General features: G+C 42.8%; 1 protein-coding gene across 2 annotated transcripts in view; it reads right to left on the reverse strand.

Moving 5' to 3' along the window:
- The window catches only part of NSL1 (NSL1 component of MIS12 kinetochore complex), a 150,642-nt gene extending 143,877 nt beyond the window's left edge, over positions 1 to 6,765 (reverse strand). The window contains exon 1 of one of the 2 annotated variants that reach the window (XM_085612872.1): positions 6,495 to 6,765. In XM_085612872.1, coding sequence (XP_085468998.1) covers positions 6,495 to 6,725 — 231 coding nt within the window. In that variant the 5' untranslated portion in view covers positions 6,726 to 6,765. The remainder of the gene's footprint in view (positions 1 to 6,494) is intronic. The other variant, XM_085612871.1, reaches the window with a different exon arrangement.
- Between the last annotated feature and the right edge of the window lie 15,575 nt (positions 6,766 to 22,340).

The following is a 22,340-nucleotide window of genomic DNA, read 5'->3' on the forward strand; positions in this document are numbered from 1 at the left end:
CAGCGTTTCACTCACAATTTTTGTCACCTTATTTAGGTCTTCTAGGAGTGGTTTCTCACACTGGGCTGGTCCCGGTGTGGTCCTGAGGAAGAGCTAGGGGAAGCTCGAAACTAGTTGACTGTATGCTAGGCACACTTACTCATTACAGTTAGGGCCTCTAGCATATTACCCCGTTTTTAATTACTCAGCTAGGAGCAAGAATAAAGTATATTTGGCCCACTAGTTGTTTATTTTAAATCACTTTATCCCACTCCACTTCACAACACTTGCACTACACATAGAACTTGCTTTAAGTGCTCCTACGTAACTTCGCAAGTTGCAGCACGCCTCAGTCCGTAGAGGACTGGGAGGACCCCAATGATGAAGCATGTCACCAAGGGGAAACCCTGGTGAGTGAGGGGACTCAAGAAAGGCACAGTCTTGCCCTTTCTTTTCTTCAGGTGACTAGGGGAAACATATTGTTTTTCCCACACCCCCAGGTTAGGCTCTTTTGACCTGTTCATTCAGGTTCTTTTTGATAGTTGTATAAATGGAGGGTGGACCTAACCTTTAAATACCTCTTCTTCCCCCGTTTTTTGTTAACTATGTCTTCTGTAGGTGTCAGACAAAACAGCTCTCTAATACATTTAGAATCTGGGGGCATGGCTACAGGCCGATCATGGCGGTCGTCTTTTAGACGAGCTCCGGACATGGGCTGCATTATCCTGCTTTAATCTTGTGGCACACGGAACTTTGGGGTCTGCAAATGTGGGAGCAGCTTGCCTAAGGCTGGGCTGCTGCTCGGAACCGCACTTCCGCTGAAGAACTGCCGGTGGAGGAGACAGATTGGCCCGCGCTCGGTCGGGGTGCAGAGAGCTGGTGCGGAAGCGTGGGAAGGCCCGGAGGACTGCGGCATGAGATCCTGCCTGAATCGGAAACCGGACGTCACTCTGCTGCGGCGAGATCCGGCAGGTGGGGCAGGTGGAGAACTGCAGAGATCGGCTGGAAACGCGTTCGGAGGTCGGCGGAAGCTGCAGGACTGGGGAGCTGCAGTCACTGGAGCCCGGGGATGCACTGCTGCCTACCTCGAGGACGGAGTTGGCGGCCCACCGGAGCGACTAGCGGAGGGGGCGCAGGACGGTCCTCACCTGTTGTGTGGAGCAGGGAAATACCTCTGCGGCACGCGGAATATCAGCAGCACAACTGAAGAGTCCATGAGGTGCGGTACGCCACAAGACGGGATCTGCAGCAGAGGACGACATCGTGCATGGGGCCCAGCTGCTTCAGGCCTCTTCTGACTCGCCCAGTGAGACATTGCAGCACGGCGTCACATACGGACAGGTACCAGCAGTAATCAGGGCATCGGGGGTTACCGCGCTGAGCTGTGAGTCGGAGTGCCGTGGCCCTGCGTGCTCCCTGGCACTGGATACGGCTGTGGGCCCGGGCTGGAGTTGCAGGGACGTTGGGTACTGGAGAGCTAGGGCGCATAGGGACCGCAGACCCCTATGACATTGTGTGCCTGTGAGTTCAATATCGGGTGGCAGCTGGGTCCTCTGACTGCGGCCACACTAGCGAGGCATCGGAGGGCCAGTTGAAACGGTTTGTTGTAGTGTGCTGCCTGCCTCCCCCCCCCCCGTGATGGGGCGCAATAGGGCCAGACAGCAGGAGCAAGGGGGCGGCTCTGAGTCCATACCGGACACTGCGGAGCATCCAGATGGCACACCGCTGCCCAGCTGTGTCCCGCCTACCGCTCTGTCTGAACCGGGGGACAAGCTGGACCTCATTTTACTTAAAGTGCGGGAGTCTAGGAGAGCCATCGAGCTCCAGATTGGGACACTGACGACAGGCCTTACCCTGCTCCGGGTAGACCGCACGAAGCGGGTGGACAGGGTAAAGGACAATGCCGCGGCATTGGAGGACCCAACGCCGTGCCAGACGAAGAGCGAGGCGCACATTAAGCAGCTACAGGAACAGGTAGCCACCCTGATGGATCGTGTGGAGGACGCGGAAGGGAGAGCACGATGGAACAACATACGCGTCATTGGTCTCCCGGAGAGAATCGAGGGAAGCGATGCTACGCGCTTCATGGAGCAGTGGTTCAAAGATCACGTCACGACGGAGGGGCTCTCCACTCAGTATTGTATCGAAGGTGCGCACAGGAACCCCACAGGACGACCGAATTTTCACGACAGAGACACGATCCTGTAAAAGGCCCGTGAGCTTCCCCAGATTAACTTTGAAAATGCAAAGATCTCGCTATATCCCGACTACACAGTTCTGGTGCAACGGCAGCGCTCGTCTTTCATGGCTGTTAAGCGACGTCTACGTGACTTGAATTTGAAATATGCGCTACTTTTCCCGGCCAGGCTGAAAGTCCTTCATGACCAAAAGGCGTACTTTTTTGAAAGTCCGGGTGATGTGGACGATTGGTTGGAGGTGATGGAATTGACCAAACCTACTTCCTCCGGATCTCAGGATGTGGCCAAGGACCACAATGGTACTGGGAGGCCTGCTGGCCGCGATAGAAGGCGCTCACGCAAGACTACTAGTCGGAAGTTCCTCACTTCGCAACAGACGCAGCCCTTTCCCTTGATTCTCATGCATATATTTTTTAATTCCTCGATAGTGGGTGCTCAGGCCCTGTCCCAATGATGACCTCACATTGCCAGAGGTCGAAACGCCGTCGACTATAGACCTATATTGACTCCTAGTCTATTGTATAAAATAACCTCGAGTCATGTGCATGTGTGATGCATGTTTTCTCTCACTGCTTTATCACCTGTCACTGTACTCTTTGTTAAAACACAAAAAAAGAATTAGATTGATAAACGAATGCAATGAACGAATAACTTGTCATACAATATTGACAACCTGCCTGTTTCTTCGTTGCCTTGGACAATTGTTATTGCTCGGTCTGCAATTACTGAAGACATATTGCTTTTTTTATTGAGACTGATGCCAGAGTGAACCATTGTTTTTCTTAATGAAGAAAATGGCAGCTCAGTGAATTAAAATATTTGTACAGGATCACTTAATATGAAACCATTTTGTGGGCCAAGAGCATTACAATTAGGTTGAGCAGAAAGTCACAAGACCTTAAGGTCTTGTAACATTTGTATGATTCTTCATGGCCTGTATGTATAAAACGTTGTAAAATCAAAAAGGTCTTGGCTAATGCCAGACTTAAGCAAAAGACAAAACCAAAAAAAACAAGCATTGGCATAGCCAATAGGTCTCGCCTTTGGGACCTTATAAGTGTTTAGCCATGCAACAGTTGATGTTGTTGCACCATGGATATTGTGCTGCATAACTAAATACTTATAAGGTCCCAAAAGCGAGACCTATTGGCTATGCCAATGCATGTTCATGTTTGAAAGTGTGTGGCTCTCAGTTTGGGAAGAAAAATATGGCCTCTTGTCAAATCATTTTGGCATTTTGGTACTTGCAGTCTAAATAGGTTTCATTTATTCTTTTTTACCCTGACAATTCCTGAAATGTGTTTCGGTTTTCTTTTAGTTCTGCAGTGTTAATGCTACAAAATATATTGATTTGTATGCAGGTCCGTCATTTAAAATAAAGACCACTAGTTACTTTTTGTTAAGATGATAAAGTTATTGGAGTGGGTTGCAGGCAGATTTATTTGTTTATTTTATAACTTGCCTGACATGCTCTCTGCACGTGTACTTCCTATGCAGAGGTAATCAACTATACAGCAAGGTAGATGGCCATATATGAGGGAGAGGTTGTTTGACCCTGAGAGGAAAGAGACAGAGCTTCAGAGTATCTGTCAAAACAACCCCAAGGTGGCGTTTTATAGAACATGGCTTCGTTTGTTAGCACTGCATAAAGCCATTGCCTGATTTAAAGGAATGACATCACACCCATGATTTATGGTTCATAATTGGCCAGGTAGGTTTTAAATAATATGTGCATTCGTATCGCTTTACAGAAACGCCACAGAAGAAGAAATTATACACAGAAGAAGCCAAAGAAAGATAAAAGACCATATGGGCACCATAGACAGGCTACAGTAGCATTTGTGATGGTTTGCAGATGCTACTCTGGAGAAGAATGTCTAAATTCCACACTTTGAGTGTTCGCTGGACGATGGGATACTTATCTTAAAGTGTAGTTGAACAGCACAGTATATTGACAATAACATATCCCCTCCCCCTCAACTCCTCACCCAGCAACTGACTGAGGTGTTCCTGCGCTCGTCAAGCAAAGACAACCAGGTAACCTCAGGTCACCCTGTACAGGTTGTCCAAGATCACACCAGCTGTCATCTTATGGTCTTTAACCAAGCACAACGATGTACCACATTCTTCGGGTTGAGATGTACTTCATCAAACTATTTGACACCACACAATATAGGTTCCAACATAGCCTCGCTACTGAATAACAGTAGTGTGCACACCACTTGAGCGATGAAGTGTCCTAAGAGACTGCAGAGAGGGTGGGACATGTATCCTATATTTAGAGATTGTAAATAAACCGAAGTTATGCACAAGTCCTTTTACTGATCAGAAGTGGTTATTTGCCACTGATGAGTAAATTCACTGTTTGTAGTTAGTTATTGCATAAGACTTAGATTTAAATTGTGTGAGCTGATTGAGTAATATTCCTTTTGGAGGAGACAAGAAATGGTAACAATAATCACCAGACTGATAGTCTGTCAGGCCAGAACTAAACAAGCGCTGAAACACAAACGCGGCCCCACAGCCGCGAAAGTGAAACAGTACTGGGCTAACAAGTGGGAGGGGTGCGAGAGAACACACAGCGATTCCCTTGCAGGAGCGAGCAAACATATGTTGACAAAGCTCGCTCCCGCAAGGGAATCGCCAAACGTGCACGCATTGCCATTGAAAGCAAGGCAATGCGTGCACGTTTTGGGCTGAAAAGCCGAACCGATTTCTATAGGTCTTTTTCCTATGCAGCGCTTTCGGGCTGCGTAGGCGAGACCTAAAAAAAACACTGTTCTTAGCGACAAGCTTTCACGGACACAGTTTCAGGAGAGTCAGATTTGGTTTTGAAGCCGATTACCCAGCTATGGAAGGTTAATGATGGGAAATGTAGCAGCGTTCAAACACAGAAGATTGGGGGACACCTTCCGGCACAGCAACCAACATCTGAACATAACCCACTTCTAAAAAAAAGAAAAATACTCCCAGGAGACATGCAGCAATTCAGTTGAGCGTACACATCATAGGGAAATAAACAGCGTATATGCATGTGTACTTTGCAAGCATCCATGGCAGTAGTCAAAGTGCATAAAGAAAAGTGTGGGAATTGTGATCCAGAGTACAATGGGGGCGGAGTCAGACACGTGACTAAAAATAACAAAATATTCTGGAAATATTTTGTTGGTCTTTCAACTATAAGCAACTACATTTAAAAAATATAATGCGCAAGCCTTAAATCAAAAATAAATGCAGTTAAATGTATCTTTGGGAAATTAATTTTTCAGTTAGGAAAGGTCAGTGGTTAATAAGATCACTTCAGATGTCTGTAGGTGTAGCCCGACGGTCTTGGGCGGTGCATTGGGGGTACAGTGATGTGTATTTCTAGTGCTAAGACGTCCAAGCCGGCGACAGAAAGCACTGTGACTATGCAAGTCATTAGTTTAAAAGTCTTATACACATAAGATAGGCTGCACACAGTATAAATAAACTGTCGGAAAAAAAGTGCAAAAGGATTGTTTAAATGTTTACAGGGCTTTCAATAGGTTATATTTTCAGTAATACAGTGACTGCACTTTGAGAAAACCTTTAATATAGCTTTTGATTAAATGGATAAACTCCAGATTCTTTCAGTTTAAGCCTATGTTGGCCTTTTAGATTTGCTGGTTAAACAACTGCACAGATTTACAATTCTTTCAAAAAGCAGGAAACCTGGAGAAAAGGCTCGTTTCTTCTTTCGCCGTCTCGCCCCTGCCTCATCCACAGTAGAGGAGTCCCCTGTCAACCGTCAGCAACTGAACCGTTAAGGAACGGTTGTGTTTTTTTTTTTAACCAAAAATAAAGCATGAGATTTGTTTTGATCAAATTAATAAAGCTTGCTTGGGAACAACGTTCCCCCGCCCACTTCGACCTCTGATCTAAGGTCAAAAGTGTATAACTTCTTGCTACCAGGATGACAATGACGAGCAGAAGCAGTCCAACGTTACTGGAGTACAGGTAACCTTGGGAGACAGCGTCTATGAACAGGCGTTCAGTGGTTACTAGGTAACGGCAATCCGCATACCTACAACCCTGCTATCAGAATATAGAGCTTATTGGGAGAAGCCAAGCAGAGGACTACTGAATATTCCCAGGTCCATGCAAACAGTCCAGGGTTTGGTTTCTGGTACTTTCGCCCTAGCGTAAATGTGAAAATAAAACCACGAGTACCAGAATGCAACGAACAAAAGACTGGACTACCTACTCACTCAGGGAATATAGAAACGTGAAACCTCGTCACTCTAGCAAAGGAAACCTTTTCGAGTTTAGATGATAGAGAGAAACGTAGTTACTCACCCAGCGCGCCTCCTGCAACGCCCTGTTCCTGTGCTCCGGACAAAGCTGCGGCTGGCTCTCTAGTACAGCTTTGCTGAAGTCGCTACACATCTCTAACACCTCCCCAAGGAGGCGCTTGTTGTAGCAGCGCACCCGGGGGTCTCGCTCAGCGACTGTCTCCGCTTCCTCCCCCTGAGGTGCAGCCATACTGCCCAATGGCATCCCCGGTACAGGACCGGGGCTTGCCGCCATTTTCTTCTTTCAAAAACAGTTCCACCAAACCGGAAGCTCTGTGCAGTGCGCGCGCATCACGCGCCCCAACTCTACAAGTGGAAAACCCTCTTTTGGGTGACAAAAGTTCATCGGAAAACAACTTTTCGTAAAGGTTTTGTCGTAGTCTTGCTGAGCACCTAACGAATGCGGCGGATTTAGAAAATATTGAACGATTGGATTACATCATTATTGTAGTTTTCATTTTCGTTGCTTTGCACTCGCGAAGATTGCTTCTTGAATGGGAAATGCGTTTTAAGTTATTTGTAAAATATTTCTGCATATCTTAAACACATTAAGAAACATCGTTTTAGTCCATTTTGCATAGTTGCCAAGTTTTCAGATTGCTTACGTGTGACATTTCCATGCTTTCAGTCTACTTACGAGTGACATTCTCCAAGGATCAAATATGACTTTCTCGCGAATAAAACCGAACAAAGAAGTGCATGGAAACGGATCAATATAAGAAATTACACCGTTTTGAGCAATAAGAAGCACTAGCAATCATTTGCAATGCAATAGGTCTCGTATTTGTGAAAGTTAGAGCTATTGGCATTGTAAACGAGATTGTTTTTTACTTATGTTTTTTTTGTGGTGGAGTGAGATATAAAGAAGAGCCCATAAATCAGCTGAGTTTTCTAGATATTTATGCCCAGTTGAAGGTGATCCTTGTGCAACTGAATACATAGAGTTGTTAACTGCTTTAATGCAACTTGATAAAATTATTTTTGGAACTGAGAAGTGTTGGCAAAGGTAAAACAAATGTAGGTATACAAAAATACAATATAATAGTAGGCAGACTGGGGAACTGGTGCCCAACTTTATTATGAGCTTACAATTACAGCGCCTGTACTTACAAGATCCTGGGAGCACCTGGCTGAAGGTTTAGAAATCTCACATGGGAAACAAATGGTGCAGAGCTACATACATCTAAATTAGTTGAGCACAATTGACACTTCTGTGATGTTTCAGTAAGCTGATCACCAGCTGCGAAGATCTGCTTATGGCTTTAGGTTAGTTGTAGGAAGCAGCGACCTCATACGCTGTTTAGTGAGTACTAGAGAATCAATCACACAACTGTTCTTTTGGTGCCAAAAACATTATTTAAGGAGTGTGTTAAGTTGTTTATTTTTGGGTTTTTTAAAATTAAGGCTGCAGGTAACTGAAATGTTGATAATAATCCACCAAAAGCAGAGTATATATTCAATAAGATTAATCTTTATTCAAAGCTTGAACATGAACACCACTGGAGTGTGTCCAATCCCCTTTAAGTACGAACTGCCAATGTAAGTAACTGACATTCATACCTCAACGAGAGATTGGTAGTACGAGGACGCAGATTCAATTATAAACAATAACAGTGTTACATGTATGCACGCAAAGAACAACAGTAAGGCCTTTAAAAGATACAGATTAGTGTGCATGCAAGAACGTGAATGAGCGCATGGCAAGATGACATAATGCTGACTCAACAAAGAGGTGCGTGCGCCTCAGAACTAAGCACTCACTACAGTAACGTGATTTGTACAGATCTAAATGGACTTAAGACATCTGGTAAAGAGGGCCTTTCTGTCCTGGGAGGCGCTTCAGGGCGCTTGTTGCGAGCCTTCGGCTCCGCCTGAGAGTACCACCCCGTGAGAAGAGACTGGGAGGAAGTGACGCAGACTTGAGGTTTTCTCTGTACGCGGTCAGACGAGGAGTCTGAGCCGCGTTGTACTGCCGGCATTGCAACAATTCTGAGACAGGAGTTCGATCCCTGGACTCGGGACCTGTGCTATGCGGCGCTGCGGCGGATCTGTGCCTGGCGGAGCTGGAGGGTGCAGGCCTCCGGCCTGAGGACGCGGTCGCGACCCGATAGCTGACGGAGGAGATCCGGGAGCTCTGTGGTGTGTCTGCCTGAAGCGTGAGCGCTGCTCTCGCGGTCTGGGCGGCGGCCGCCTCTAGCATGGATATCGAGGGCAGACGCCTGCGGTAGCAGGAAGGAGGCAGCGGTGAGCTCCACCTGGAGCACTGTTGAGGCCTGGCTGAGGGTGCCCGGGAGGTTCCACTATCTTGCGGTGCGGCAGTGCAGGCGCGGTGCCTGCCGAGTTGAGACCAGGCTGAGGAGCGAGTTCTCTGGCAAGAGGTAGTAAGCGGCGGTCGTCATCCCTCGTTCAAGTAAGGCTGTGGAAGGAAGGTGCTGTTGCCCTGAATCTGAGTGTTGGCGACATTGGGACTGGGTGGTGAACTCTCCTAACTTCGCCACTTTGACTGGAGCTTGGACCCTGAGAGGGGTTGTTGTTGTTGGTCTGGGCTCTTTAGAGACTGGGGGAGCTCTTGGAACTTGCCACTTGCTACAAGCCTTACTGGTGAACCAGGGGGGACTCTGCTGTTGCTGGGTGCCGACCACTGCCCACCGCGAGTTGGAGGACTACACTTCCCAGCATTCTGTGCTGACGACATCCTACGCGCCAGTAGGCGCATAAGAACAGGCGAGGGCTCCCGCAGCGCGGGAGGGCCCGTCATAGCCCGGAAGAGGCTGGGCTGGGCAAATTCCTTAACACTCTGTTTTGGCAACTACGGATCGGACACTTGCAGGTGCAGGAAGGTACTGTAAATTGTGGATCCTATATATACTGTTGCTCTGTGCCTGTTGTCTCTTGTACGTATTAATAACTGAGGAATGGAGAAATGTAAGGGAGCAGTGGGGGGACATTAGATGCCTTCTTGGTAAGGGCAGAATCACTATTGATTCACGAGATTGAACTAACTGAGCGACGTCTTTCTTTGGATCCATTAACCCAAAGAGGTAACCATTCAGCGGACACTCAGGATGTTGGCATGGGTGTTAGAGTGGATGATGGCTTGTTTACTAAGTCCCCCATTAATGTTTTATCCCCGTCCCACTCTCCTTTTTCTGCTTCAACCCTAGAACCAGTGCCAAAAGTGGTGGTGGGCAGAGCTACCAGGACTAGGGTATTGAAAAACATGGTAGCACGAAAAATCAAAGTTTTGCCTGCAAAAAGAAAACGGGGACCACCTACAAAGAAATCAAATTTTGCAATGGCCCCCCAAGCAACGGACAGGTTAGATATAGAACACGACGTAATTACATGTCAAACCAAAAGTATTTCCGTTGGTACACAGACAGACACGGTTCATGTGTTCCATGATCATAGCTGGGGTAACACCAGGGAAGTTGCTACAGGAATCGATGCCACCATCAATAGTGTAACTGCTGGTGTAATGGTCAATGATGTCCAAAACTCTTTTATGAAGGGCTTCACACAGCTTTGGGACAAATTGAACCTTCTGGAAGAAGCAATAAAAAACTTAAGCCATAGTAAGGAGGGCAGAATGGTGGAAGAGCTAAATAGGGGAATTTATGAGAGGAAGGACAAAACCACACACCACAATAGGGAAGCACAAGGTGGTAAATCCATTGAACCAACGCAAGTTAGTATGGGAGATAGGTCCCAGGAGGCACCAATTGGTTCCAATCCTTTAGGCACACAGAGCAATTGTACAGTACACTCTAATGCAGACAGGGGGCAAGACATACGGACCCCTAGGACGATCTATAATTCTAGCAAAACTGCCATTAAAGATCAACTAAAGCCCAATTTGGATATCCTAAACCTGCCCCCTGCTTCATGCCCATATACGCTAATATTAGCTGGTGTCCCCGCTCTTAGAATGACTGAGAGAGAAAGTTGAGAAGATCTACCGAACAAAACTATAGATTGGCTAGCCAAAGACAAAAGTTTTCAGCTAGCAGACACCAAGGAGATACTAATGGTCCGTAGGGTAGGCTGCATAGGTTACTCCAGTAAAAATATAAATGGAGATTATATAGTGGTACATTTTCGTAGGCCCCAGTTGGTTCGCCACATCTTGAATAAAACCGAGACAACACACTTGACGAATACCAACATTTGTACACTTCCATTAGGGTTTTTTTTATAGACCACAGACATGGTATTCACATACTAGGCAGTATCCTGTGCCACTGACAAATAGATACCACGCATTGTCAGACTTGGACGGCCAAGACTGACAATCATTTATTCCTCAAGCATCAGGATCACTGGCAGCTGGGTTACAACCTCAAGAGAAGGGGCTTGTTCTGGTCAATGCCATTAAATTGAATACCAATCATGGAGAGCCACCAAAGAATAACAGAAGGGACATTAGAAACCATCATATTAAGAACAATTTTGGTATAAAAAACAGATGTAAGGAACAAAGTGAGGTGAGCTGTGTGGGAGGGATAAAATTGATCTCCTGGAACATTGCAGGGCTTAGAAGGAACGTAGAAGATGTTGTATGGCAGGAATACATTGGGCAGAATGACATAATCATGCTTCAAGAAACTTGGGCCTTAGAACCCTTTTATAAAGTAGGCTACAAAACCTTTAGTAAAGATGCTATCCCCTCAGCTAGAGGGAGGCCCTCAGGAGGCCTCTCTATATCTGGGTAAAGGTGACTTTAGGCATTGATGTTAAACTAGTCGAAACTTGCTCGCAGGACATTTTGGGAGTAACATTTTACACACCGGACAAAAAGGAAGTTTATATATTAAGTATATATTCCAGACCATATCCCACAAGCAAGGAATCGAAGGTCATTGAGCAGCTAGACAATTTTTTAAGCTCGACCGAACCAGGAGTCCTGATAATTGTGGGGGGCGATTTTAACCGCAAATACGAACCTACGGTTGGTTTAGAAAATATCTTTGAGGAAGAAGATCTGGCCAATAATATCCCACCTTTGGAAAGTATTCCGGCAGTGCCCTGTACAATAGCAGTTGCACAGCTATTAAGACTTGTCTCGGGGTACTGCTTACGAGCCTGTAGCGGCCGCTTGCCCTCTGATAGTTCAAAAGCCCCCACATTTACTAGATGTAATCTAAAGAGCCACATAGACTACATATTAATTTAGATCGAGTTGTGGTCGATGGCCCTTGACTTAGTAGTCGATGATAGAACAGAGAGTGACCATTACCCTTTATGCCTGACATTGGCGGCCCACCTTTTTCAGTCGGTAACCCCAAGGCCCAGAGAAGTGGAGGGTTCTAATATTGATCCTCTATTAAGTAATAACCGGAGAGCTTTAAAATGGCCCTCGATAGGGGGAAATGAAGCAGCAATTAAGCAGATCTATGAAACGTTTGCAGATAGGGACTCTCTGTATGTAGATCGACCTGTTTCAGAAATTCCGATTGTGGAAATTCTCTGTAAATTCGTCAAAGAACTGTTACCCATCTTGAGTAAAATCCCCCAAAAATTTCAAAATGGGATCACAGCCACCACGGAGTTGAAAAGCCCGTGGTATAATAAATAATGCCGTATTGTAAAAAACGAGCTTATCTTGGCTTCTAAAGCCAAAAATATAGTGGCCTTAAGGGAAAAAAAGGGCTGAATATAAGCAATTACTAGCCTTGACTAGGAAAGAATGGGAGGATAACATTTGGGCAGCATTACTTGTAGCAGCCAAAGCAAAAGACCAAATTGGATTTTGGCGTTTGATATCAAAGGGCAACAAGAAAGGAAGATGTAGCAAAGACCTTTTCCTAGATGCAAATACCTGGGTAAAATACTTCCCTGGTCTCTACGCCTCTTCTGCAAATGACATTGATTATTGCCCGCTAGATTATGAAATTACCCCAATTGCAGCCCAATTATCTATTACCTTGAAGGAAACACTGACAGCTATAGATATAATTAAACCAGGAAAGGCTCCTGGGCCTGACAAAATACCTGGAGACCTATGGAAACATGATAAAGGTGTTTGGGGCCCCTATATTAATCTGTTGTGTAACTCTGTTGCCTCGGGTGCACCCCTACTAGAGGCTTGGAAAGGGGCAGAGATTACCACCATTTTTAAGAAGGGCGATCGCCATAATCCCTCACACTATCGACCAATTAGTCTTATTGACGTTTTACAGAAGATATACGGCAGGCAAATTTTAAATACATTGATCAATTGGACTGAGGAATATAATATTTTATCACAATATCAGGCAGGTTTTAGAGCAAAGACCAGCACGATTGACCAGGTTTTTAGATTTCTTTGTATAGCCTGGAAATATATAACATTTAGGAAGGGTCACTTGTATATCGCCTTTGTGGACCTAAAAGCAGCGTTCGACCTTATTCCCAGAAATCTCCTGTGGAAGTCCCTAAAGAATCAGGGGGTTCCGGGGGAAATTCTTCTACAAATAATAAGGCTACATGAAGACAACTGTCCCACTAGGTGAATTAACTGGACCAATTAAGGTTAATAGGGGTGTAAGACAGGGGTGCGTTTTAGCTCCCACTCTATTTTCATTGTACGTCAATGACATCCCTGAATACCTCTTGGGCTGTGATCATGATTCCCCCAGGCAAGGGGGGGTGCCTGTGCCGGCACTCCTCTTTGCCGACGACACGATTTTAATTTCACAAACACCGAAAGGTTTGCAAAATTTAATATATCTATTTGGGATATACTGCAAAGCCAAGGGGCTAGAAATAAATTCTAGTAAGACCAAATATATGGCAGTTAACCCACATAAAACCTTTAGGGAAAACTTAACTGTGAACAACCAGAAGATTGAGTACGTGCATGATTTTAACTACTTAGGTCTCACTTTGGATTAAAAAATGACTTTGGAGACCACAGCTAGAAAAAGTAAAACTTTACTACTCCAGAACACTTTCCCATTAATTAGGAAACTAGAAAGTAGTTTATCCAAAGCAGTTTCACCCGCTCTCGAAGTATACAAATACAAGGCGCAATGGGCTTCACTGTACGGGGCAGAGCTGTGGGGCCCCCAGACGAACGATACATTCAACGTGCGTGAAAACAAGTTTCTCAGGAAAGTACTAAGCCTCCTGATACGTACGCCTCTGACCCCTGTTCTGATGGATTTCAATTTTCACCGTGTTGATGACCAGGCTAACCTAAGACCATTGTTGTTCTGGGTTCGCCGGTGGTGCACGGATGAGCTTGCACATTATAGTGTGGGGCTTGAGGAAATCCTAGATCTTAATAAAGGTATAGGCCTGACCTGGCTAAAGCACAAACTCGACTGGTTTTTGAAACTGGGCCTGACTACGACCTCAAAAAAGCTTTTAAAGGAGACCTACTGGTCTTTTATACACGATTTTTCATCCCATTCTTCTACTGTGGGATCATTGACATCACGATTCCTCCATATTAAAATAGTTTGGAAATTTGAGCCCTTCCTAGATGAAATACAACCGCAGCTAGCTAAATCCTTATACCTTAAATATTGTTATGGTGCTTTACAGATAAAGGGAAATACCGTGAAATGGGTGTCAGGCGAAGTGGAGGAGGGCAGATGTGTATTATGCAATTCAGGTGCAATAGAGAATGAATTACACCTATTGTTTTTCTGTCCAGCCTATTCGCGATGTAAGAAGTAATGGATTAAACCCATTTGTCGTCTGCTTGGTATCAGATCCTGCCATGAAGCAGAAAGATTATTACGATCCGATACCACGCAAACAGTGGTTTTTAGTGTTAGTAGGTATTTGTTTGGTGTAAGTTTGGTAAGGAAAAGGAAAGGCTTGAAACTCTAGGCTGAAAAATGTAAAAGCATAATGAACTTGGCACGTGCACTTTATGATTACAACATGAATTATATTTTGACTTATATACCAGTTTAACATTTTTTTTTTATTGAAGTAAGCTTTTATATACCATTTTAGAGGCATTTATTTAACTGTATAGTCTTTTAATGTCCTGATATGTTTATTCCTCAAACCTGTTTTTTATTAACTTTTTAATAACTCTGTAAAACTGCAAAAATTGATATACTTGTTCTAACATCTCAAATTTGGTTGTTTATTCCATGTAGAATCCAGTTAAATTAATAGTATTGTATCCTATGCTCAACACGATGTATTGTGGAAATTCTTGTGTTTTATTTTTAAAAAAAACCTTTTATTGTTCGTTTTTCCGAAATAAAGATTAAATGAAATGACTCAACAAAGCGGTGCCTGCGCCTCAGAACTAAGCACTCACTACATCACCCTCCCCTTATCAAAACAAAATAAGCAAGCTAATGCATGAAATTAATTTTTACTTTTAAACCAAAGGACGTGAAAGTTATGTGTAGTGTACCTGACTTAGACATGTAATAATCCTTAAATTTGGATGGAAAAGAAAAATTGCGTGAGGACCTTGAGAAGGTAAGTCCTGGCATGGGAATAGAATGACGATGTTGGGGTGAGTTGGTAGATAAAGGCTCTGTGCTGGAAGAGGGAGACAAAGCCTCTTGAAGTTCATTAACATTGTTTGTGTCTGATTCTGTAAAGGAGGAATCATGTGAGAAATGGGAAAAATGCAAATCCTCTTGTAAATCAATACTTTTGTGAGTTAAAATTTTAGAAGCTTGAGCAGGAGTTAACTTGACAATCATTCTCTTGTTCCACCAACCCTTTTTTCCCAAGAAAAGAGAAGCTTTTGTTGACACCTTTAGAACCTGTATAGGGAGAGAAAACTTTGAAAGACCTTTTTTAACCTTATTGGGAAGCTTCAACATGACCCAATCACCAATTTTAAAGTCATGGGTGATATTACAAGTCTTAGTGTCAAACATTTCTTTTTAAACAAGTTGGTTTTTCGTAACATTCTTTAACATCTTTTGTTTATCTTTACACACCAAACAGAGTTCCACCTCTTTTCTTAAAACATTTAGCCAATTAGGACACAGGGTACAATTGGGGTTTCTCTTCTTAAGGAATCTGAAGGGAGAGACACCCGTGGAAGAATGAGGGGTGGTAAGATAAGACCAAATGTTTTGAATTACAAGCTATAGCAGATTGAATACCTTCTTTAATGAACCTATTCATGCGTTCCACTAAGCCATTTGAGGAAGGCGAATATAGTGCCACTCTCAAATGCTTAATGTCATGAGCATTTAGAAAATCAGCTAAGGTAATTGAAGTAAAATGAGATCCATTGTCTGTGACAAGTTCTTTTGGAAAACCTTCAGACAGAAAAACCCTAGAAAGAAAATGTATCACAGACAATGAATTTGGAGAAGAACAGAAATCAAACTCTACCCATTTTGAGTAGTAATCAATTAAGACAATAATGTACTTTTTATCACTTGGTAAAATTTCAGAAGGTCCAGCGAAGTCAAGGGCTAACCTGGACCAAGCTTCAACTGGAACAGGTACATTATGTAAAGGAGTCTTCAAAGTTTTCCAGTGCTTGTCTGAAACAAGACAAGTTTGACACAAATTTATCCAAGTAGAAACATTTCTTTCCAACCCAGGCCACCAAAAATGTTCTTTTACTCTTCTAGATGTTGCACCCACACCTAAATGCCCCTCTTGTGCTAATAGGAAAATCTTTTTTCGAAGAGAAACAGGAGGTACAGCCAAATCACCTCGCATAATCAAGTTTTCAACAAGAGAAAGCTCATCAGAGATTTGTGCAAAAGACTTCAAAGGAGCAGTTAAAGAGCGTTCTCTAGGCCAACCATTAATGATCATATTCTTAACTGCCAAAAGGACATTGTCCTCATCTGAAGCTTTAAGCCAGTCTTCTTGAGAAATGGAAGCCAGGGTGCCAATGAAGTCTTCAATGGTAGCAACCACACAATCAACATCGTCAAACCTTGAAGAGGATGAATCATCCTGTAAAGGGAGTCTAGATAAACGATCAGCCCTTAAATTGCGTCCACCAGGAATATATTTTATAGTAAAATTGTACTCATGTAAACGTGAAAGGATACAAACTAATCTGGAAGACGCTTTGCCTGTGCCATTACCATTGAGCAAATGAATTAAAGGTTTGTGAGCTGAACAAATTTCAAAATGAGAACCCCAAATGAAAGTCCTGAATTTCTCTACGGCCCAGGAACAGGCAAGAGCCTCTCTCTCAATGGTACTGTAATTACTTTCTGCAGTTGTAAGTGATCTGGAGGAGAAACCAATTGTGTTTTCTTTACCATTAGACCATTGACAGAGAACAGCTCCAAGACCACGTTGACTCGCATCCACTGAGATGGTGCATTTCAGGTCAGGTGAGAAGGCAGAAAGAGCAGGTACCTCCAGAATTAGTCTTTTAACAAGATCAAATGCCTCTTGTATTTCCTGAGTCCAGTTAACATTTGTGTTCTTCTTGAGAAGAGTGCAAAGTGGTTGGACAACTTGAGCATAACCTGAAATAAATCTAGAGTAATACTCGGTCATGCCCAAGAAGGATCTGAGTGAATCTTTGTTGTTGGGAACTGTGAAAATTGCTTTTGTGAGGGAGAATTTCAGAGTGATACCAGAGGTAGAAATCGTATGTCCCAAATAATCAAGCGAAGTAACAAAAAATTTACATTTCTCAGTACCTAAGGTGACACCAACCTCTTTGAACTTATGAAGGACTTTTCTGAGTGTAACTAAGTGATCTGATTTGTTCTTTGAAAATATGAGAACATCATCTTGGTATGCCTGCACTGAATCAATACCCTTTAAAATATGATCCATGAATCTCTGGAAAACGCTAGCTGCTGAGGCTAAACCAAACGGTAATCTCAAAAATTGATATGCCCAAAAGGAGTAACAAAAGTAGTGAGGTCAGTAGAAATATCATTGAGTGAAATCTGGTGGTAAGCTGAACGGAGATCTAAGAGAGAAAAATAAGTTGCACCAGATATATTTGCCAATAAATCCTGGATTTTGGGTAAGGGGTGGCAGTCTATTACTATGTTTTTATTAAGTGAGCGTAAGTCAGCACACAAACGGATAGAATGATCCTTTTTCCTGACTATGACAATGGGACTGACCCACTCAGATGAGTCAGTAGTTTTGATAATGTCCTCAGAGACTAATTTGTCAAGTAACACTTTAAGATCATCCCTCACACTCAAGGGAATGTGTCTTGGTTTGTGTGAAACAGGAAAAGCATTGGCCTTTAATTTGATTACATGCTCAAATTTGGAAATATTTCCTACGATTGAGGAAAAAACTTCAGGAAACTCAGAAATTATTTTTTTTTAATCATTTTCTGAACATTGTGAAATTGTGGAAATACAAACATAATCATTTATCTGTATTGGATTATCAGATCCCGGAACCAACTTGAGACCCATTTTGGCAAAATCTTGCCAGCCAACAATGTTCTTACCTTTAATAGCCACATAAACTTTCGTAAAAAATTTCCGACCTAAACAGGATATAGATTCAACAAAATAACCTAACATGTCAATTGTGTGCTCACCATATGCTTTAGGAATGATATCTAAGACCGCCAAAGATTTTTCAGAAGATCAATGTTCCTTATACAAGATATCAGAAACAATGGTGACAGGTGCTCCCAAGTCAGCCATCATATCAAGAACAAGCTTTCCAACAGTAACCTAACAGATGGGATCTTTGACTCTATGGGAAGAAGATACCAGAGCAATACAATCAATGGAAAGCATGAGCCTCTCCAAATCATTTGGTAAAACAGCATTGTGATTGAAATTATCACTGACAGGAAGATCAAAGGTTTGGAGAGTGCTAACTCTAATCAATTTCTTGCCCCTGCAAACAGATTGAAAATGACCCATTTTGTTACAATTGGTACATTTTTTACCCAAAGCAGTGCACACAGGGCTATCTCCAAGATGAGATCTGGAACCACACCTGTAACAAAAAGCATTAGGTTTGTACTGTGTTTTGAAAAGGTTTTGTAAATTTGGACCTGAAAGAAACGGCATTAACAGAAGAATCCTGGTAATTTGTATTAACAGGATTAGTAAGTTTAGACCTGTAAGAAAGATCATTAACTGAAGCATCCGGGTGAATTGCATTAACAGAATTATGGTTATCATTTGCAATACATTTAGAAGAAATAATGGGTCTTTCGATGCCCTTCGCAATGTCAGTGACCTCAGCTAAAGAGGGATCCCTACAGCTGAGGATGCGTTCCTGAATTTTAAAAAAATAACAGCTATATACAAATTGATCTCTGAGGTGATAATCTAAGCATGTGCCAAAGTTACAAGTAGCTGCTAAATTTCTTAACACTGAAATAAAATCTTCAACTGACTCATCAGGTTCCTGCTTCCTCTCCATAAAGTTGAACCTTTCAAGCATTACACTGGATTGTTCCAAAAACTTTTTGTTGAGTCTTATTACAGCATCAGAGTAAACATTCCAACCATCACCCTCTCCTGGAGGGGGTAGAGTCAGAGGAAGATTGTCGAAACTTTCTCTGCCTGCAGCGCCAAGATAATTAAACAAAATTGCTAATTTGCGCTTAGGAGAATAGGATTCAGCGTCAATTGCAACTAGATAATTTTCAAAGGAACGAAACCACAGTTTCCAGGATTCTTTTGGTTTACCAGGCTTGGGAAGAAAATGGTCCAGTTGAAATAATTATCGGGAAGAAGCCATGTTATAATAAACAGTATGAATTTGTATGCTTCCAGTAAATAAACAGTATATTAAAATCAGAAACAGGAATAATCATGCGAAAGTAAACCTTTGTGACAAAACTTGTAAAGTTCTAACGTGAACAGTACCTTTAACGAAGAAGTAAAAGCTGCCAAAATGAAGTAAACAATAAAGAGACCCATGAGGACTCACTTGAATTTCCTTGAAAATGTTGCACGCGTAGTGCGTGTATGTGAATTTGAATTTGTATTTTAAAAAGTGTTTCCTTTTTGAAGTTTGCGCGCGATACGCGTGTAGATACCTTCAAAATTGAAGAAGAACTGCCAAGGAAAGATGCCGAACGACCTGAGGAGGAAGTATTTCCTTTTTTTGAAGCTTGCACGCGTTGGGCATGTAAATGCATGTATGTGCCTTTAATTGTAAAGGAGGAGTGTCCAAACCAAGATGCCTTTCCCACGTCAGCTCCGCGATGAGGTAATCAGCGTAGCGGAGCTCGAAGGCTTTTTGGAAAGGGAAGCTCGCCAATACACGCCAGCTGAAGGGGCTGTCTGGATAAAAGGTCGCTGAAACGATGTAGGAAGTTGAGCAGACGGATCTCACACGGATCCCTCTCGATCCCAGTTGCGGCAGCAGGAGAGCCGTTAAGAAGCCAAAGCAGGAGGAATTGTAGGAAACTGCACAAAATTGGTGGTGTCACGTGAAAAAGGTAAAAGAGGAAGTCGCTCGTCGCCAGATGAAATGTTGATAATAATCCACCAAAAGCAGAGTATAAATTCAATAAAATTAAGCTTTATTCAAAGCTTGAACATGAACACCACTGGAGTGCGTCCAATCCCCTTGAAGTACCAACTGCCAATGTAAGTAACTGGCATTCATACCTCAATGAGAGATTGGTAGCACGAGGATGCAGATTCAATTATAAACAATAACAGCGTTACATGTATGCACGCAAAGAACAACAGTAAGGCATTTAAAAGATACAGATTAGTGTACATGCAAGCACGTGAATGAGCGCATGGCAAGATGACATAATGATGACTCAACAAAGAGGTGCGTGCGCCTCAGAACTAAGCACTCACTACAGTAACGTGATTTGTACAGATCTAAATGGACTTAAGACAACTTAAGAAATTCATAAATTTTAGTGCTTGGCTATGAAGAACATGTAAAGTATTTTTGTTCACATGATGCTTTCCACACAGTGTTTAAGAGGTGCTATTTATGGCCAAGTGGAGAGGTTACCACTGTCCTTGTCCTACTGTGAGATACATTTTTTGGGAGATGCTAATAGAGCCACTAGGACCAGGTAAATAAGGAGACGGAATGGGAGGGATGGAAATAATGACACAGGGAGTAGGGCCAGTGACAGAGACTTGGGAGAAAGGGAAGGAGAGACATAAAGACAGGCATACAGGGCGGGAGAGACAGGAATACAGGAAGGGAGGGAGAGACATAGAGACAGGAATATAGAGTGAAAAGAAAGTTATTTCAAAAGGAACTGTTTTTTATTTAGGAATTTAAACATACGCATCCTGGCTGATGTAGGTTTTTTGTTTTGTTTTCAGTGTCCTTTAAGAGAAATTAGTCATACGATGCACCTATAAAAACAGTATTTTATTAAAAAATATCTGCTGGCAAGAGTTGGTAATATGCCAGGGAGTAATTCTTAAATCACTGACCCCGCTTCATTTCTCATTTGGTTTTATACATGACTTTTATTTGTGGGACAGGGTATGTGGATACTAAATGAATAAACTAGAAATGCAAACCACCAAAGAAAAACAATAGCCTGAGCGGCGAGACAGAGATGATGTCATAGTTCATTTGTCTGCCTTTTTCGCAGTTTTATACTATCTGAGCCAGGGATGTGGAATTCCTATAGCCCGATGCCCAGGACATATTGTTTGGGGTCAGGGTGTAGCGACAATCAAATGGAGCAAATCAGATGGTCTGAAGAATGTAGCTTCTTTATTCAGGAATTTGAGAATCAAGCTACAAAGTAACAGGACCCACAGCGGAGTCTCCTACACAGGCTGAAGTAAGAGAATAGAATCCCCAGTGCAACAGGATTCTAGAAGTGAGAAAGACAGGAGGAGAGGTAGAAAGAGATAAAGGGCAAGAATAGAAATAGAAGAAAGAGAAAGAAGAATAAGAACATTACAACATCTTCCTCCTTTACGGAGAAATTAGGACATAACACAATCTTTAAAACGTACAGGTAATCTACAAATTCTCCTTGGTGAAAGAACAGAATGAGTGGAAGAAGGAAAAGTAACAATGGTAGAAGACACATCGGGAACACAATTTTGTGAAGAGAGTTCAGGCATACGTGAAATTGCATCATACCTATTCACAGTAGTAGAAGATACATTAGAATGATTCACAGTGGTATGAGGTGTTTCAAACAAAATAGAATCATCTGAACAAGAAGGTACAGCAGTTTTCATGTGAATAATAGCTTGTTCATTAGAAATAGGAGCAAGTCTACTCTTGTTCCACCATCCCCTGTCTTGCAACAAACAAGCACTTAGTCCAACCTTCACAATTTTGCAAGGAGAAGTAAAAGTAGATTCCCCTTTTTTGACACCAAAAGGTTTCTTGACAAGCACCCAAGAACCAACAATGAAGTCTTTGATCTGAACGTGTTGGAGATGATCAAAGTGAACCTTTTTCTTGTTTTGTGCCAATGAGACAGATTGGCGTAGAATGGTATCTCTACCTAAATTTGAATTATTGGAGACTGAAGAATGTCGCTCCAACCAAGAAGGTAGAAGTTTAGTGTGGCATTTCCTGCCCCTAAACAATTCAAAAGGAGTTGAAACCAGAAGTAGGATGATGTGAATTGTGATATCCATTGATCTTGTCTTTAAGAAAAAGACTGAAATCTAATCCAGAAGAAAGAGCAGTTTGAACGCCTTCCTTAAGAAAACGATTAGCTCTTTCTAGTAGACCATTGGCAGAAGGGCTATATAGGGCAACTTGAAGATGTTGTATGTCCAAGTTTTTCCAAAAATCTTGCATGACGGTGGAAACAAAATGAGTGCCATTATCAGTGACTAATTCTGTTGGGGGGCCTTCAAGAGCAAAAACATCCTTGAGGAATTCTAATACAGATTGGGTGGAGGCTGAATCAACAAAAGAAAAGTAAATCCATTTCGAGTAGTAGTCAATAAGTGCCAACAAATATTTTGAAGAATTAGGTAAAAGATTGAAAGGACCAGCGAAA

Source organism: Triturus cristatus, chromosome 6 (assembly GCF_964204655.1).
Source record: "Triturus cristatus chromosome 6, aTriCri1.1, whole genome shotgun sequence".
In the NCBI taxonomy this organism is placed as follows: Eukaryota; Metazoa; Chordata; class Amphibia; order Caudata; family Salamandridae; genus Triturus; species Triturus cristatus.